This window comes from Punica granatum, chromosome 8, assembly GCF_007655135.1.
Source record: "Punica granatum isolate Tunisia-2019 chromosome 8, ASM765513v2, whole genome shotgun sequence".
Classification (NCBI taxonomy): Eukaryota; Viridiplantae; Streptophyta; class Magnoliopsida; order Myrtales; family Lythraceae; genus Punica; species Punica granatum.
Genome location: NC_045134.1, coordinates 1,126,376 through 1,146,298, shown reverse-complemented (window position 1 = coordinate 1,146,298; position 19,923 = coordinate 1,126,376). Strand labels below are relative to the sequence as shown.

Genomic DNA, 19,923 nt, shown 5'->3' with positions numbered 1-19,923 from the left:
TTTTCGCCTATAGGGCTTCGACTCCAGTCACCATCCCCTAATGAGGGTAGGCGACGCCCTTCAAGGTCACCGACGATCCTAATTGGGGTTACTTTGGCTTCTTAGGACCCTCACCCTTTCTCCAATCAAAGCATTTCTCTCTTTTTTCTATTTTCTTTATATTTTTTTATTATTTTTGCTAATATAGTGCGATACGGTTTGCGCGTAATCACTATTTTTCGCCATGTCAGTAAAACTGATAGAAAATGACACAAATGCTTAACTTGATAAGAAAATCAAAGTTCATGTTTTTTTGTCAAAAAATTAAGTTTGTGTCAAAATTAAAAAAAAAAAGAAGATCAAAGTTCATATATTTTTTTGGATAATTAATCCTATTAAAAAGAAGAAGAAAAAGAAGGGGAGGAGATAATAATGGCAATTCTTCCGCGCTCTATCACGGCGGAAAAGGAGAAATCTAAAGAATAAATGAAAAACATAAAAAAACAAAAAGCAAAAAGGTCTCCGTCTCCCTCCTTCTCTCTCTCTCTCTCTCGGAAGGAAGAAACTATCATTTCTCTCTCAAAAATTTCACTCCTCCCTTTGAATTTATAAATTCCTGACAGCATTCAGTCCGTTGATCTCTCTCTTCCTCCCTCCCTCCCTCTCTCTCTCTCTCTCTCTCTCTCTTCCTGTTCTCTTCACCTTCCCCAATTCTCGCTTTCACTTGCCTTATTATCTTTGGGCTTGGCGTTTGCTATCCTTCACGAAAGCTTAGGGTTTCGCTTCGACAAGAAAAAAATTACACAACAGTCATCAGGGACCGAGCTTCCAAGGTAAGCCTCTCTCGCAAATCTGGTTGCTTTTTTCGTTTACGATCCAATGCAATTCAATCTTGATGCCTTCCCGTAATGGTTTTCGATGATGGCTTCAATTTGTATAATTCGATTCGCGGCTCTTGTCAGGTGTGGTAGGATTGAAGGACCCTTTTGTCAATCTGATTAGGGCATAGACGTTTTCTAGGGATTTTCTGCCGAATTTTGCTGTTTCTGTTATCTTCACCAGCTAAATATGAGTGCCTGTTGTTCAGATTATAGAACTTTAGCCTTAGGGAATCGAGAATTGTTCGTGTCTGTGTTGTACAGCACATTCTGTAGGTAGTATTATTAGTGTGTTGAGGTGGTGAGGATCGGGGATTCTGTAAGATGACTGATTTCCAGCCACTGCAACAAAAACCTGAATCCACCAATGACGCCCATGCTGATTTCGAGTGTGGATTGGAGGAATTTATGCGTGGTCATTTGGACGAATGCATGTCATTTGCATCGTGCAGCTCAACTCGCATGCCTGATGACGACGACGATGATGGGGACCAGCTGGTTCGGACAAGGCGGAGGTCTGATCTTGATGGCGATGACCTGGCTGAGTCATCAGCAGCGCGAAGGCGGCGCTCACGAATTTTGAGCCGGTGGGCTGCGAGGCAGGCCCAAGAGATGATTACAACAATTGAGAGGAGGAATAGGGAGTCTGAGTTGATGGCACTAGCGGGCCTGCATACTGTGTCAATGCTGGACTCGTCATTCTTGAGGGAGACCCAGTCGCCCACTTCAAGGAGACAGGGCAACGTCGAGCGGCCCAGCACCCGAGCATCTGCCATTTTGCAGATGTGGCGGGAGTTGGAGGATGAGCAGTTGCTCAATCGAGCACGTGAGCGGGTGAGGGAAAGGTTGAGGCATCAGAGGAGTGTCGAATCTAATACAGATGTATCTGGCACAAACAGGGCTGAGAGTAGGGCGAGCGAGAATCAGGGGAGTGTTGGGGATGTGACTGAGAGTGAGAATGAGTATGGTACTTGGTCTCATGACCAGATGGTATCCCAAAATGATCATGGAGATACTAATGGGTCGAGCAGGGAGCAATCTCCTGATTTTGGTGATGTTGATAGGGAGAGGGTGAGGCATATAGTTCGGGGTTGGATGGAGAGTGCCATTAGTGACCACTCTCCAAGTGTGACGCAGCGGAGCAACAGTCCCAGAGCAGAATGGCTTGGGGAAACAGAACGTGAAAGGGTGAGAATAGTTAGAGAGTGGATGCAAATGACAAGTCAGCAGCAGAGAGGAGCTCGTGGTGGTCAGAGGGAAGATCAGGCTGCAGCTGCTCAAGCTGATCAAGTTCGTGAAGGGGCAGTTGCTGACCACGATGAAAGCCAGCCGGAGCATATTCGCAGGGACATGCTAAGGTTACGTGGAAGACAAGCTATAGTCGATTTGCTTGTGAGAGTTGAGAGGGAAAGGCAGAGAGAACTACAGTCTCTGCTTGAGCATCGGGCGGTCTCTGATTTTGCTCATCGAAATCGAATTCAGGTTAGTGCTTATAGCTCAATTTTCAGTTGCTGTTTATGTGCAAATTTATGTTATCCATGTTGCAGCATCTGTAAGTTGTCTCAATTTAGTTGGAGAGTATATTTGGAATCTATCTATGATATTTGAAGGATGAATGATAGAAAATGCATTTACAAATTTGTGAAGGTATTCTCTTTCGGCGTCAAGCCATTGAGGACATTATTTACATGCTCTAGTTCAACTGAAATTGCAAAATCTACTCAGTGGTAAAAAGTCTAAAATAATAGTTTGAGTATGTCGACTCACTCTCATGCTTGTTCAACTGCCATGTGTACCTTTAAAGTTACCCAGAATTGTATGTTCACTTCCAAGCCTTGATATTTCGGTTATTATTTGCTTGAAATGCTCTACAGTATTACTTGCTTGATATATAATAAGTTTATCATAAATTTTTGCATTCACTCATTAACTACTGCTTCTTCATTGTTTGCAGTCATTACTCAGAGGTAGATTCTTGCGAAATGAAAGGCCTGTTGAAGAAGAAAGGCCACCTTCGATGGCTGCCAGTGAATTAGTTCAGCTGAGACAGAGGCATACTGTGTCTGGTTTGAGGTAGAGGATCTGGCTGTATATTACTGTTGCTGATCCTCTTCCCTGGTTATTTATGGATCTCTGAAAATTTTAAATCAATCCCATCTCCTTCCTTTCTCTTTTATCTCTTCTTTCTTGCAGTAGAGAAATTACTGTTTGAAGTTTGTTATTATTTCAGAAGAATAAAGGAGTAATGATCGTGGATGGTTTTCATAATGGAGAACCTATAGGCCAAGTGCATTTCTATACATATTCATGAATATATTAGTGCATCCACCAATTTTTTTTAACTTATGCTTTCATTTATTTTCTTGAGCTTAAAGTTATAAAGAGTTCTTGGTGATCATCATTTCATTTTCCTTTTTGCTTTTCTTTTTGTGTGGATAGGGAAGGGTTCCGCTCCAGATTAGAGAATATTGTTCGTGGTCAAGCAACCACTCAGCCTGAGACGTCTTTGGATAGTAACAGCAATGATTCCAGAAATGATAGGGTCCTGGCCACTCCTCAGAATGTCCAACGGGACAATCATGAGCTGTTGCAGCCTACAACTGAGGAAAGTGACACCATGCACTTGGATCAGACTGCAGTTATGGAAAACAGTGAAATTGCTGAGAGAATTGACCAAGAAGAAACTGATGAACATGGAGGGGTCTGGCAGGCATTAAATTCTGAAGATGAAAGAAGAGACTGGCAGCAGTCAACTTATGGGCGATTGACTGAAGAAAGGAATGGCAATTCCGAAGATGGAGATCGAAATTGGCAGGAGAATCCTGTTAGTAATTGGCAACATGCAGTTACTGGCAATGCAGAGCAGGAAGGACATCTGCAGCAAAACCAGGGGAATTGGAATGAGGATGTCCCTCGAGAAGCTGCTGGAAATTGGGCAGAAGGCCCTTCAGGTCCTCCCAGAGCTCGCCGTGCTTTCCATTTCAGGAGATATAATAGGTTTCATCCCCCTGATGATGATAATGTCTACAGTATGGAACTCAGAGAACTTTTAAGCAGGTACATTCTGTTGCATATCAGCTGGTTTTCTAGAATGTGAAAGTTTGAGGGTTTTTTTTCTATGAATATGAGATGGTATTTGTGTTTGATTTTTTATTGCAGGAGGAGTGTTTCGAATCTTCTTCGAAGTGGTTTCCGAGAAAGCTTGGATCAACTGATACAGTCATATGTGGAGAGGCAAGGACGGGCTCCAATTGACTGGGATCTGCATAGAAACTTGTTATCTCCTAGTCCTGCTTCACCTGAGAGGGAGCAGGAAATGCAGAGGAATGAACAAATGGACGATGCGATCAACAGACCTTCGATGGCTCTTCCAACGCCACCTGCACCTCCTCCTCAGCCACTCTGGCACCAGGGTTTACATCACAGTGGCTGGACCCGCCAAAGCATGCATCGATCAGAAATTGTGAGCCCTTGTCACCGGCAGATTCTTCAGTGTACAATTAATATGACCTAAGATAGGCTTGCTTTTAATGGTTCTGTTGTCATCATACATGGGAAAATGGGAATTTTTTGGCGAATGCTAGGCAACTTTTCTCTTGATTTGTGTGGCTGACTAGCTGTTCTGATCTGAGGCAGGAATGGGAAACGATCCATGACCTGAGGGCTGACATGGCAAGGCTGCAGCAAGGTATGACTCACATGCAGAGGATGTTGGAGGCATGCATGGATATGCAACTCGAGCTGCAGCGCTCAGTGAAGCAGGAAGTTTCTGCTGCTCTGAACCGATTCCCCGGGGAAAAAGGTGTGTAAAGATCTTTTGGGATGCCTCTCTTCTGCTGTGTCAACTATTTGATATGACACGATAAACATAATTGCAACCGCAGGTATAGGGGCAGAGACGTCTGAATATGGATCAAAATGGGGACATGTTAGGAAAGGGACCTGTTGCGTTTGCTGTGATAGTCATATCGATTCTCTCTTATACAGGTACTATATTATCCCATCTCTGGGCAAAGAAATTGTAGTAATTATTTCACGTTCAAGCCTGAGATGGGATGTCTGCTGACTCATTCTTTTCTTCCCTAGATGTGGTCACATGTGCACGTGCTCGAAATGCGCAAACGAGCTGGTTCGAGGTGGTGGGAAGTGCCCTTTGTGCAGAGCTCCAATCGTTGAGGTCATTCGAGCATACTCCATACTGTAAGTAAAGAAAGCTGTAAAGTTCTAAAATTGATAATAGAATAGAAGCAGCAAAAGATCGAGAGGAGGAACTGCCCGATTCTTCTTCTAAATGGGAAGGAAGGAGTTGAACTCTTTGGATCTTTACCTGTGGAGTGGGGCGTTGAGTTGTCGCTCCCTGTTTCTCTGATTATATGTGGAACAACCTGAAATGTATATCTGAAAATAACAGTAGGCATGGCCACTAATTCTTCATTCTTCGTAAATAAAAGTTCTGCAAGAAATTCGTCTGTGAGCTTTTCTTCATCGCTCAAAATGTTCTAGTCCCTTGTTTACCTCCTTTCAAAGCTTTGGCTGATCAAAGGAGTTCCCTTATAATAGTCGTATCATATTTATACTTTTCGAAGGGTCTCGATGCGCTATAACTTTACGCTTTATGATTACACTTGAGAACTGGCAAAAAGCTTATATATTTCCTTGCAAATGAATAGCTGCATAAGAATTTGAATTTTGTTGCTGCTGACAAGTCGAAATACCATAATTCCATCACACAATTTTAATAAAAAAAATTGATATCCTCTCTGCTCTTTCTCTCGATTTGGTCAATTTTTTCTGGACTCGAGGAAATTCTTGCCCTTGTGCTCCTTCAATGAAATGAACTCCAGGAAATCGGCATAACTTGTGTCCTTGTATCTCCTTGGGTTCTGGTCATCTATGAGCTTTGGTGATGGCCGCACCATTGACTCGAAGGATAGACTATGCAATGAAGCGACTGAGAATCGGGTCGATGACGAGTTCGCAACCACCCTGTGAAGCACGCTTTTGTACCTTCCGTTGCTGAATATCTGCAAGCAAGTAGTCCAACTTAAACCAATTTTAAAACGTGCGCGTATTAATGGACCAATCGGTCGATTGTCTGTACCTTCATTTTTTGGTTTTGTGGGGGGGGGGGGGGGGGGGGGGGGGGGGGGGAGGGAGAGAGAGCCGAGATCATGTGTAGGCCTACCTCAAGGTGGTCGCCAACATTGATGATGAATGAACTGGCAGGAGTGGGTGCCACGGACACCCACCGTCCTTGGTGATGGATCTGAAGTCCCTCGACCTGTTCATCTTGGAGCAGTAGCGTCAGGAAACCATAGTCGGAGTGAGGTAGCATGCCCAGGGTCAGGTCGGGCTCAGGGCACGCGGGATAGCAGTTCGCTACAATGATATGGCTTCCGCCCCCAAACTCTTCCAGTCCTGATTTTTCACTTTGGTGAATGGCGGCTCCTTCCTCCGCAACTCCAAGGCTCTCCACTATTGCCCCCATGAGCTCTAAGTACAAGTTTTTGGTCTTCTTGGAGTAGCTAACCCCTGCCTCCCTGCTTGGCATGTCAAATTACTTGAACATGGAACATCGGTGTGTTGATAGAAAGAAAAGCCATTCCACTCGTAGACGAGGAGAGCTAGGGGCCGGGATGGAACGTAACGTACCTTAAGTCCGGAGGAGAAGATGGCCAGAAGGGAAGGACACCGGGGAGAGAGTGACAGCTGAGCTTCAAGAAGTCTCTCCAACAGAAGACGTTGTCTCTCTTCTGGCTGAAGCTCGTCCCGCACCTTACCGCTGCCCTCATATCCGATGTCATGTACTTGGATCTCTCCTCAAATGGCAATTCGAAGAAATCTCTGCTTGCCTTCATCATTCTATCGATCACATCGCTCGGAATTCCGTGGTTGATAAGCTGTAAGAAATAGAATTCAAGCGTGAATGATTCAATAGGATCCATATAGTCACTCTCAGTATAACCTCATTCATTTATCTATTGTTTGAAAACCGAATTAATTGTGTCCAACCATATAAGGCCGTCTTGTCATATTTTTACATTAGTACTACTTGATCAAGTTTGATTCCTCAGCAGAGAGTCGAATCCTATTGTTCATGTGTTCTTAATTTATTAATTACAAGTTTCTTTCCCTTCCTCGACCGTGTAGTCTCGTGATCAGAGAAATCCTTGTTAACATCCTGGGTTTTAGTTAACGTAATTATTCATCCTTGGTGCATATCTATAGACACGAGAAATGGCAGAAAATAATTAATTGATCGTGTAGCTGAAAATCATGAAAAATGCTTGTTAATGAATGAATTAAGAGAAGGGTGCTCGTATCGCGTACTTGGAAGAAGCCATAATGTTCGCAGGCTTTGGCAAGTGAAGCTAGGGCTTGGGAACGATTGGGGCCACAGAAGTGAGAGAAGTCGATGACGGGTAGCTTGAGGGCATTACTCTCAGTAGTAAATCTAATGGCCGGACCGACAGCAATCTCCCGAAGGTTTGGTCTCTCGGAGAAGGGCAAAATGTACTTGTTTGGGAGTTTGGTTATTCCTCTTTCTTGAAGGTGTTTCACTCCTTTCTGATACGACATTGATATGTCATCAATCTCCCCACAATTGATCTCTTCTCCTTCTTCAGAACCCATCATTGCAGCAGGCGACATATTATAATTCTTAAAAAAAGGTTTATATATAAAAAAAAAAAATGTGTGTATCAGTGTATGTGTGTTTATATATGCGCGAAGAAGTGAAGAAGATGAAGAAGAAGCAGTACTGTAAGAGAGAAGAAAGGGATTGTAGTGGTGAAGAATTTGAGAGAAGGCCAGCGTGTATTTATAGGGGAGAGATCAGAGTGGAAGAGATGGGACTTGTTCCCATGCAAGGGAAACGTTGACTTGGTAGAGTCAAACTACGAGACAAGGATAAGTATTTATATGCAGCTACATCAGCTCTCCAAATATTATATATTTTTCGGTTCTATTTAATGGTCCAAAAAAATAGAACCAAAAAAAATGATATATAATGCTCCGTTTGATTTCACAGTTAAAATCACAAAAAATTTTAACTTTTATTTTAATTCAACACACTACACAACAAAAATACACATTTTTCAAGACAAAAATTTTAATTTTAACTTTAACTCAATACACTACATAATCATTTGTCATTTTCCACAATTAAAATTAAAATTACTTTAACTCTGAAACCAAACGCACCATAATAGTTCACTGGGGAAAATTGAATTTGAAACCTGCGGCAATTTGTATTCCTACACTGAGCTTCCTTTTCTCCTCAGTAATGTATATTTAAATAATTATTAAAGAATGGAAGACAATATTCTGTGATATGTATATAAATTTTTTTCCGTACGAGAGGATTGTGAGTAGAAAAAGGGAGGGTTATTTTATTATAGTAAACCGAATACTTTTGTCTGTAAATACTGCATATTTGAAAGTGAATTTTCCCTAGCTACATCCCGACTTGATCACTGGGCACAGATATATACACTTTTTTTTTTGGTAGATAGATATAAATTCACTGAAAACATTGTTATGGATATAAGTACTAAGTAGTAATCATATATTTTACCGACTGAGCGTCCCCTGCTTTTCTTTTTCCAGTTCTATCTAAATTGTCTAATTAAGTATTCGTGTTATACTCTTTTGTTTGTTCTTGGGTAATTAATTAAGAATAATATGATCTTAATCATAAACATATAGCTAGCTACAAGTACACAAGGATCGTATTGCCATAAACAACAAGAGAGTTTTAACTCAGTTACTATCGTCGACATAAGATGGGAAAGAAATGTAACCAACTGCTGAGGTATAAACCGTATAAACCAAAATATTAATACATTATTTAACTCCATTTTACTTTAATTTGGGCACAAAAATTGCTTAGTTATATATACACACATACACACACACCCACACTAGTGTCTTTCTATAGATTTAATTCGCTCAAAAATGTAGTTTTTCACACAAAATTATTTAATCGTGTCACGTTAATCTCGTGCCTTCCATGCTTGAGTCAACTCATAATTTTAAATATATATATATATATATACACTCAATTTTTTTCCTTTTCTTTTCTGGAAAACTTCCAACAGTTTTGGTTTATATTGTTGAAAGTCAGCTCCCAAATCTGACTCGATAGGTTTTGAATTGCTCTTTGTTTTCCGGTGGGCATGACACAATACATGTCCCACAGTTCTTTACATCTTCCAAAGGTCAAATGTTTTGGTTCAGTGAACGAAGCTATCAAATACCGAGACCTCTAATAATCAAATAAACTAGTTGATACCTACGCGTTACGTGATAATTTTTTTTTGTTTTTTCATAAGATAGATAATTAACTTGTATGACTTACATATAAATATACATATAAAAAGAAAAGGATAGTGATATAAGTAAAATTATGATGACAAGAAACAAATACGTATATTTTAGCCATATAAAGCAAACAATATACTTATAAAGAGACCGTAATATTATATAATATGCATATGCTTATGAAAAGTGGAGATATTGTGTAAAGGGGTAGAAAAAATATAGTGAATAGAAAGACGACGATGGATGAGAAGAATTTTACCGAGTATTTACAGAAAATTTAGCACATTGAACTTGAATCATGTATTTCGAGGAGTTCTTTCTAATTATTGAATTATTGAAGAAAGTTTTAATTTTTTTTCAAAAAAATTAATTATATATCATTACAAACAAATAATTTAGATAAATTTCTAACATTTGTTGAATGTAAGACAAATAAAATATAGTGTAAGTTCATTTAATTAAAATTGAAAGGTCAATTCACACATAGAGTTAAGGCTATCAAATGAAGTGATTCGAGCAATTAATAAAATTTTATCATGAGTTGAGGGTTGAGCATCCATGTTTCGTGCTTCAATTGTTATATATTATAATGATTTTTTTTTATTTTAAAGTCATTTTTGATCTACTTCAACCAAGTCATAATAATTTAAATAATACAAAACTGATCCTATTTAATTGCGTTTTATTCCAATCAATAATAATAAAGGTTAGAGATATAACTTTTTGCATCAATTTCAAAATTGTTCATCAAAAAATTAAATGGTCTTTTATTGGAATAAAAAACTAAAAAAGAAAAAGAAAGAAAAAGCATGGTCGTCGTTGAGCATTGAATATTTTTGGATTTCTTAAATAAAATAGGCAGTTGATTGATTGTTCCTGGTCGACCCGTCTTTTCATTTCATTTTTTTTTGGTTCTCTAATTTTTTTTCTGTTGAAAAAAATAGGGAATTTATTATAATGGCAATCACGTCCTCTCCGGATCCCGAAGTTTTTAATTCGACATAGCTACTTTCACACGGCGCGACCCCGGATTGAGACGCTTAGTGAATCGCATGGGACAACGTACGTGAACTTTTACGATTCGTGTACACCTTCCGACAGATATTCCTGATTACGTATAAAACTCTTACATTAGAAAAATTGTAATTGCATAGGAGGAGACTCGAACTCGAAATGTTCGAAGCAACTGTCCAAGCCTTACCACCAGGCTGCGAGGCCGCTTGGTCTTGGGTTCTCTTTTGGTGTTAGACTTGGCCGGGATATTATTTATTTTCTTTCTCTCCCTCTTTTTTCTGGGCATGGTCTACGTGTGTCCTACTCAAATTCGTACGTAATACCCCCTTCTCACTTGGTTTCCCCTCTCATGAAGCGCCACGTGTTTGCATGTATGTTCCATTTCCACCATTCCTTGTCCTATTATAGGCCTCTCTAAAAATGGCGTGAGTACGTATATTCCTGGTCAGTGAATTTTCTAATTAATTTATTTGTTGTTTTCCTCTTATTTGTAGTTCCAAATTCATCTCCGAGCTTGTGTTAGTTCATGCTATTATGATATGCATATTATATATGATTACTATTATATCCGGCTTTCACCACCGAAAAAAATATTATACGACTTTCAATCAGAGTGTGGCATGCATGTTTATCCAATATACCACATTTGTATATATGTTATATAACCATCTTGTATTTTCTCACTACTTTTTGACCTCGTAAATCTTTTTTGAGAACGTTGAGGTCTATGAACTTAGTCGGAAAAAAGAATCAAAACAGGTAAATAAATAGAAGAAATTCATTGATGAAACTACATGCATGCAAAATTTATTATTTTTCAAGAGAATTATAAGAGTTATTATACGCATGCATATAAAATTTCCTTGTTCGAAAATGAGAATAAGTACGTACTGAAGCTCCTTTCTCAGATCCCTTTTGATGACTCAATCTGTTGGCTATCAATTACGTGTAAATGGACAATCCATTTGTCCATGCCATTAATTATATTAAATTGAGAAATCTGTCGTCTAAATATAAAAATGTGAGATAGATAGCTATAGCTAATCTATGCATGCATGCATGTATTAACTTTGACACTTGTGCCTTATCGCGATATGTGCTAGCTATATATATATATATATATATATATAATGCTCGATGCATCATTAATTAATTAGCATTATTATATGAGTGCTAGCTAGCTGTTTTCCAACTTAAGTAAATTCCCAATTTATGTTTTTGGCAAGTTTTTTGTGGTTTATCTGCTAGCGAATTGTTCCTATGTTTGTTAGCTCCCCGCCATTTTTTTGTAATTAATATGTACATATATATACATATAAATGACATATTAAATTATAAAGATTATATAAATAAGCATGTAGTTCAAAACTCTCTCTAGCTATATATCACTAATCGTTAATTGAAGACGTCATTGGTACTATAATTTATGTTTATTAGCTATATATGCATATGCATATATATTCATCATCAAAGTACAGTTAGATAACCATTAAATCCTAGACAGTGTCCCTTTCACAATTTTCACCGGCCAATAATCCACTATATAAATATTGAAGTGGTTATTGATCATCAAGAGAAAAAAAAAACACAAAAGCATTAGATTCTAGCACTTATAATTAACTAATTGGTTTAATTGCTGTCTTTCCGGGGAAACTTAAATCATTATATATTCGAGATAATGAACTATTTATCAAAATATCACCCAAAAAAATACTTATCAATAATTCAATTTTTAATTTATCAAATTAATTAATTAAGGGTTGGGACAATAAGGTGTTTAGGCTGATATGTATAGTATTAATTTTAACAGAGTCGAGTTTCCAGAGCATTAGTTTACGCATCAGAATAACAATTACACTCCTTGACGGTCCACTCAGACTATTTAGTCGATACCGGAATATGTGATTTGACTTATATTAACGTGTTCTCTCTAATAGTATTTGAATTTCAAATTGAAGATAAAGGTGCCAAATTTACCTGCTATCCGCAGCTTGTTAGTGGTTAATGATCATTCATCTTATGTCATTTTTCAGTTGAAACATCATTCTATATTTCTCTCTTAATAATATGTCCTTAATATCAATAACTTGATATACTTAGAGGTCAGTGTTTGGCACTATGGATAATCCCATGCAACAAAATTCAGAGAACGCAATATCTTAATCGTAGGGTTGACCGAGTTGTGAAAAAATATGACATTCTTTTTGTCTCCTACTTACCAGAGATAGTCCTCCACTTAATTATGTATATATATATATTCTAGTGGGGAATTAATCTGCATTATTTTATTTTGCCACGCAAATGGCAGATGGATTTTCACGCAAGGATACAAGAATACTATTCAACTTTCGGTTCTCGCTAGTTGAATTTATTGTGTTCTTCCGCTTGTAATTGAAGAAGAGAGGGGGGGAAAAAAACATTATTGAGTTTTAAACAGAAGTTTATATAAGTTGTATTAATAATTCTTGACTATGCTTGATGACATGAGACTAGTTCATTGTTTCCTCTTTCTCTTTGCCCTTTTCTTTCTTTTCTCTCCTTTCTTATTTTTAGGCGATTTGTTGTGATTAATAAAGCAGCTAGCGAAGTTAATTTTTTATCAAATGACGTCGACAACGTCAGAGCATAAAGCTGGATCTCATTAGTACATTATTATATATCGAGGCAGCTGTTTAGTTTCGTGATATATAGGACGAGATTGAGCCTTCATGACACGTGTATATTTTGTCATGCTTGAAATGAAATACAAGCCTTGTGCCTTGCTCAGAAGGCATTGATAGACAGCATGGATTGACTGGCGAATTATACGTTGTCGTTGCTATTTTAAGAGTACATACGTGCGTTTCGTTTTTGAGTTGGATAATGATCGAACTCAACTTGATTTTTTACAATGATTATAATTGATAAATATATTGATATGTGAGAATATATATACGTATGCAAATATAGATATGAAAGTATATGTGAAATTTATTATTAAAACATTGATATGTATATATAGATGTAAAGTAGATAGAAAATTTATAATTAAAAATTAATTATACAAATGGTTAGAAAAAAGTATATGAGAGAAATTATTATTAGATTAGAGAAAAGATAAAAATGTAATGATTTTGTTGTTAAATTGAGGAAGAAATATAGTTGAATTGAATTGAGTAAGATTACGATTCGAAAAATCAACAAAGCAGTGTTTTTATGCTAAAACTCTGAGTGGATATCATTGGGTTGTCTGGCCACCTTTTTGTACCTAGTTTTCTTTCTTGTTTTTAATATATTTAGAATTAGGCGTCGTATTTCAAAATTTTAATTGACATCGTTCGGAAAATTATTATATATGATTGGTTCTTCATCATAAAATAATAAGAAATTAAATAAAAGGCTTCTTTTTTTTTTTGGGTTCATCCATTTGACTCTATGAAGTTGATATTTGGCCAATGAGTGAGCTATTTTTTGAATCTAAGTTTGTTTATAAATGGTCGGTTAGGCTAGCTCTTCTAGGACATAAAGTTCCTGCATATCATAATTTAGGGAAAAACACACTTTCAGTCCTCAATTTTTGGCTTTTTTATTATTTTGTTCCTAACTTTTTTATATTACTATTGTCATTAACCTAATTAAATATAATTACCAGGAAAGAAATTAAATTACAATATACTCCACTTTTTTTCCTTACAATTATGCCATATGCTATTTATGATTGGTAAGGTCTCTCCAAGCTTTTGTTCTTTGGCCGCAAGGACTTTCAAGATTTATATTTTTTTTACCAAAAATTTATTATATATTTTTCTTTAGTTATTAGTGAGAAAGTTGAAAAAAGAAAACATATTAAGGGATATTTTTATCTTTTTTCGTCTTTTTTGGCACGAGTGAAGAAGATCGTAGCACATCCCATTCTTGACTTTATCTCCCAAAATTGACAGTATCCCTGCGTATAGTCCAAACTCTAGTTATTAGCACATAACAGTCAAGACCACATCATAACGAATCTATATATATATATATATAGTTGTATACTATCCCCATAATAAATAGAGTTAAAAAAGTAATTTTATATTTAGTATCATGTCATAAAGGTAAATGTCTAGATAAACAATTGTAAATGTATATACTATTAGGATTAAAATAGTAAACGCATATAAATCATTAAATACTTATAATTTTATTTTACAAGCACATTCTTGATTTAAAAATGTAATCTCAAAATTTATTTAGAAGAAATACAAAAATAACATATTTATAAAAGGTTTTCTAACATAATTAGTAATTCAAAGAAAGATGTACAGATATGCAATAAGCATGTTCAAATATTGAACACGTTTGTAAAAGTGAAAGATGGATCTATTTAAAAAATTTTAAAAATAAGAATTTACAAGAAGAGTTTATGACAATAGATGATATGCATTTCCATTTTTTTGGAAATACACGGACGTCATATATTATAATTTTTTTTAATTTTGATATTTAAGAAAACATAATATTTGCTTCGAGTAATATCATTTTCTTCATCCATATTTGGTATTATAATTCATTTTCAATTATTCTTAATTTATTATTATATGCACTAATATTTGAATAGTCTCAATTTAAGAACATATATAACTTAATCAACATTTCAATTTTGATGTCAAATTTTTTAAAAATTCATACCATTATAATCAATAACAAGTGCACTGAACGGGCAAAAAAAGCGAGTACCATATATATGTATGTAATCAATTGGAGAAATATACCACGATCAAGTGTGTTGAACTATATCTATCTAATTTGAATCCTGGCTTCAGCTTTGGAATAGAAGCAACATTGACTTGTTACGCCTTGCGTGACAATTAATTTTTATTTGTGCGGCTATTAGGCTAGCATGTGTTGCTTCTTTGTTGAGTCACTTCCAATAATTGACCGAAATTAATAACTGGTTGACCGATTTGCTCAAATTGTCAAAATATTTGACAAGGCTTATGGAGCTCTACTTCGCTGCCTCCTGGAAAAGATGACCAGGTAACGCTCCCTATTTTTCATCCGAAGAAAAGAAGCCAAATACCGTTTCACATCTCAATTGCGTGGATTTAATGCGGCCTGTCACTAAAATTGCCGTTCCTCGATCTTCAGGAATTAGGCCAAGAAATTATTATCGTGCCATTGAATTGTTGCAGTCAAGCAACTAAATTTGCTAGCAGGTACATGTATCTGTCATCGAGAAACATTGAATTTCAAATAGAAGATATTTTCCGAAGCAAAATAGACCAATTCATAATGCAATTATTCTTGAGGTTGGGGAATTCTTTCTCCCTTATTTTAGGGGAGCCCGAGGACTTCTTTCGTGGGCTTATGTCTTCTTGTGGGCCAAAGCGCAAAGGCTTCGTCTTGACCCAAGTCTAGCAATCTCATTGATGGGTTTGGTCCGACTTCGGTTGAGCTTGAAATTAAATCAAGGCCCAAGCCATGTAGTCTTGGGACTGATTTGGATAGTTAACCACTCAGAGATATCGCAGTAAGAAATTATGACGCAAGCATGCGAGGTATGATGCTGCATGTGTAGTAAGGTTCCAGAATCATAGCCTACAGTTGTTCCCAATGGATCAAAGCATGCACAAATCACTGGTGGTACTATTCATACGAATAAGGTCATTTACTCGTTCTCATAATCAAACCATATCCCCCAAAAAAAAAAAAAGAGATCCATAATCTGTATATTCCTTATACATCATTAGTTGAAACAAGCTATACTTTCTATTACGTTGAAATATGTGCATGAAATATATAATCTAAAACGATTCATTATGCTACCAAAGCTTACAGCCATTCTTGCCGATCGATGATCCATCAGCGGACCATTATCGAGCAGATCAATTATATTAGGAAGACTCCAAACCGCTGCACCAGAATTTGTCTTATATCAACAACTTCTGTTAATTAAGGTGCGCTTTAAATAATGGAGGAGGTCCTATATATATATATATATATATGTATGTATGTATATCATGAATTAGGAAGAATAGAGGAACAAACAAAAGAGTGCGAAACGGCATGCAAGTGTTAGCTGTTTAGGAAACATGAATTTATGTCTCAAGTTTTACGTGTTTGGTGCTCCTTTTAAGCGGAACAATTAATGGTGCGTAAAATAATGTCGAAAAAGCTACACGGTAAATTATCTTATTTATCATTTCGTTGTATTAAATTTATGATCCTCTCTTTTAATCCAAAAATAAAAAATCTTATCCATCAACTTCTATGGTACGTTTGCGTATTATATTCTATGCACTAGGCAGAGTCATATAATATATATATATATATATATATATATATATATATATATGAATACAGATAGATCTTCTTTTTTTTGGGTGAATACATTGTTTTCCTCTTTCTAAGGAAGAATTTCCCTTAAGCAATTCTATTAACAACTCGATCAAACTAAAGGGATTATGAGGTAAATGGGTGTTGAGTTTTGTTCTGTTTTTCAGATCGGCTCATTGGTGATGTAATTAAGGTTTGTTTCCTTTATAAATAGCAGTTTATATCTCTTGTAACCCTAATTAAAAAAAAAGTAGAATACCTGGCTTGGCGGCGCCCCTAGACGTAGTCAGAATTTCCTCTCTGACGAACTGGGTAATCAATTTCGTGCGTCCTTTTTGCTTTTCATTCATATTTTCTTCTACTATCGTTTATTTTTTGTAACAACGGGGAGCCAGCGTGCTAGTGCGTAATGTTCCACTTATAAAATCATGAAGTTTTGGGTTCAATTTCCGCTATCTAGGTTCTTTATGCCCTTTTATTTCCTCATACTTGATCCTCTTCGATGGGGAAATAACCAGAAAGATCTTTTTCAGGTTGAAGTTGCATCTCATGTACACATGCTACAGTCATAGGGCTGGCAGAAAGTAATCGATAATATAGAGAGTGGATCAAGCCTATCGATCAATTCTGGCCTTTATCAAAATTATTTCAATATTCATATGAGATTTGATCGATGGAAGAAAGCTACATGGGGCATCAAGCAGGTCTATCTGTTCATCATGATTAACGTGATTGACATGATCAGATCTACACCAATGGGTAATGTAATTAGCATTCTTGTGCTTGAAGGATGAAAAAGTAGCGTCTCTAAATTAAAGTGTGAATTAGTTAGGCAGACAATTCACATGAACAGACTTCATGATCCGATCCCATTCCCCACAGCAAACAGACAACACATGTAGGATGTAATCAGCAGACAGATTGAGTGAGAGAGAGGGATTGCTTTTACAGATTTAGAAGAAGACCGCCAGACAAGCAGTCAGATCAGATCAGTGTATTGATATTGAAGGCTCTACTACTCCTACGACGAGAATCCTATGCTGTGCTTATATAAGGCCTATCTATTTATATATGTCTTTGTCGTGTCCTATGATTCCTACACGCGCTCATAGAGTTTGAAGTACACGGCCCAGCGGCGTTACTCCAACGCGCGTGGTGTGGGCCCTCAGAGCAGTCATTCCATTGCACTTATTCCATGGCGAATCCCATAGCAATGCATGGAAACAAGCGCGACACTGAAATCAATGTGCCGGATCCGTTTCGGGTTTGTTAATAAAAGTCCCTTTTACTCCCATTATAATTTCCATTTTTTCCCTTTTATTTTTCTTTAAAACCAAACCTCACCAATTATTTATGAATAATAAATAATATTACCAAAGAATGACATGTCGTCGTATTACCAGCACTGACAAGTTGTAAGAATTAAATTTCATGGGTCTCCAATCACGATAATAGTGCGGTTAAAAGATTTTATTGTTAATATGAACCATTTAACATTTATTGAAATTATCTTGTACTCGACATGAATAGATGACCAAGCGAGATTAGCACGGCATCATGTGTTTTGAATGGAAGGAAGGCATTCCATTATTCCCCTTCATTAATTTTTTGACAATCCAATGTTATTTTTATCAATGTAATCTTTTTCTTGGTAAATTTTGACGTTTAAATGGCATACTGGTTGGCTAGCTAGCTAAGCAAACACCAATGTTCTTTTCTTAGAAAATCTCGATCCTTTTGAAAATAATCAACATGTTATATCAGGTAACTGCCATTTCCTAGCCCACATACAATACATAGAAAGGTACTTGAATTGGGGCAAACCGAATTGGAAAGAAATACATTAAGTTGTGATTTTCTTGAGACTATTTAACTCGATTTCATCAGAAATTATTTAGTTTCCTGAAATAAGACTAGAATTCTTCATGCGCTCATCAAAATTAAGTGAAATCACGCAATGCTTCCAACTTACGCCACTTTCTAAAGCTCATCAATCAGCAAAAAAGCCAAATCCCTTATAACGTCAAATCATGAGCTAGACATGTTCTTGTAAGCGGTAAAAGGGCCAAAAAAAAAAGAGCAATGTAAAATGATCCGATCGAAAAGATTTATGGTGCAATCAATCGTATGGTGTAATCAGTTTATTGACCTTTAAATGACCAATAAATTTTTTGTTTATTTTTATTCATCAATAATTAAAATATAACGGTTAAAAGAATTATAACAAAAAGAAATTGTTGCATTAATTATCCGACTCGTTTGGAGCCTCTCCAAAAACTTTTCCTTTTTGCAAATTCATTGATGACGCTTTTTCAGTTAAAAAAATAAAAAATAAAAACCTCCTCAGCAGCAGAAGGTCGTTTTCCTTGCAACATAGATAAGGAATAAAGCTCTCTCTCTCTCTCACCTTCTTCTCTCTGACGCCTCTCTCTTCCCCTTCCAACACCAAACCCTTTTCCTACAAAAAGTTTTACCCTCGTATCCAACAATCTCGTCTTCTGATCGATCGAGTTTCGATTTTCTCGGTTTCGAGAGATTAATCCTGCTAGCTAGCTAGCCCTTTCAGATCAATTGTTGTATTGCACCTCGATATGTCTACCTCTATGGATCTGGAGTTCCGAGAAAATCCACCCAGAATTGACAACACCCTAACACTGCCACCGATCAGGACCCTTTGCGCTCTGAATTCAAGATCCGATAATTATCATAGCTCAAGAACCAACACCAATGATGATAAGGAGAGCATTATCGCTGTAGGAGGTGCAGCAACTGCCGGAGGTGAAGAAGATACTGAATGCCGGACCCCCACATCTAGCGAGCATAAGATCCCGCAGGTACTTGAGTGCCCGCCAGCGCCGAGGAAGCCGAGGAGGACATCTTTAGGAAAGAGGAAGGCATCAGAATTGAGGTCAATGGAGTTCTTCGATGTGGTGAACCGGGAAGAAGTGGAGGATCTGTTCAGGAGGTTGGAGCAGTGCAGACTTAATAATCCAACATCGGTCGTGAAGAGAAGATCCTCATGCAAGGGCTTCGTGGTGCAGTTTCGATGATCGTGCTAGCTCAATCAGTAGATCTAATATTTCTCGCACTTTTGTTTTTGAAATATCTGCAGGGTGATACTGAATTTTGTATGTAGTTTACACGTTTTCTGCGTTATATAGAAGGATTATGCGAGATGATTATTATAAGCCTAATCGATGGGAAATATTTTATGCCTGAAATCTTATTGATTATGGTTCTGGTAATCACACAGATACATAGATCTTGTGAATTAGTTTCATCTAGATCCCTTCGGATGTAACAAATTATAGTTGAAAATCTTCTATGTATAATTTATTTCTCCCTAATGCTTTTCATCTAGACCAAATGCTTTTCTTCATCGATCCCATTTTCTGGTGTGCCAAAAGTTGCAGTCTGCATGAATAACGTGCACCTG

At 36.9% G+C, this 19,923-nt stretch overlaps 3 protein-coding genes across 4 annotated transcripts; 2 read left to right on the top strand and 1 right to left on the bottom strand.

Annotated features, from left to right (window-relative positions):
- The first annotated feature begins 502 nt into the window (after nucleotides 1-502).
- LOC116187995 lies at nucleotides 503-5,342 on the top strand. Of its 2 annotated transcripts, none has more exons than XM_031517075.1 (8): nucleotides 503-812; nucleotides 942-2,339; nucleotides 2,812-2,930; nucleotides 3,297-3,914; nucleotides 4,017-4,320; nucleotides 4,494-4,659; nucleotides 4,742-4,844; nucleotides 4,944-5,342. In XM_031517075.1, exons 2-8 carry the CDS (start codon nucleotides 1,182-1,184, stop codon nucleotides 5,059-5,061), a joined length of 2,586 nt encoding a protein of 861 aa, XP_031372935.1. In that variant the 5' UTR covers nucleotides 503-812; nucleotides 942-1,181; the 3' UTR covers nucleotides 5,062-5,342. The 2 variants fall into 2 exon arrangements, with proteins under 2 accessions (XP_031372935.1, XP_031372936.1); XM_031517076.1 differs by having other exon boundaries at nucleotides 504-812; nucleotides 1,310-2,339.
- Nucleotides 5,343-5,451: 109 nt separating this feature from the next.
- On the bottom strand, nucleotides 5,452-7,630 carry LOC116187996 (protein DMR6-LIKE OXYGENASE 2-like). Its single transcript, XM_031517077.1, has 4 exons — nucleotides 7,188-7,630; nucleotides 6,510-6,757; nucleotides 6,043-6,397; nucleotides 5,452-5,881 (listed from the first exon to the last, which is right to left on the bottom strand). The coding sequence occupies exons 1-4, from the start codon at nucleotides 7,506-7,508 to the stop codon at nucleotides 5,639-5,641; spliced, it is 1,167 nt and encodes a 388-aa protein (XP_031372937.1). The 5' UTR covers nucleotides 7,509-7,630; the 3' UTR covers nucleotides 5,452-5,638.
- An 11,232-nt stretch (nucleotides 7,631-18,862) lies between these two features.
- LOC116216083 (cyclin-dependent protein kinase inhibitor SIM-like) lies at nucleotides 18,863-19,854 on the top strand. Its single transcript, XM_031552009.1, has one exon. The coding sequence runs from the start codon at nucleotides 19,079-19,081 to the stop codon at nucleotides 19,535-19,537; it is 459 nt and encodes a 152-aa protein (XP_031407869.1). The 5' UTR covers nucleotides 18,863-19,078; the 3' UTR covers nucleotides 19,538-19,854.
- Nucleotides 19,855-19,923: the final 69 nt, after the last annotated feature.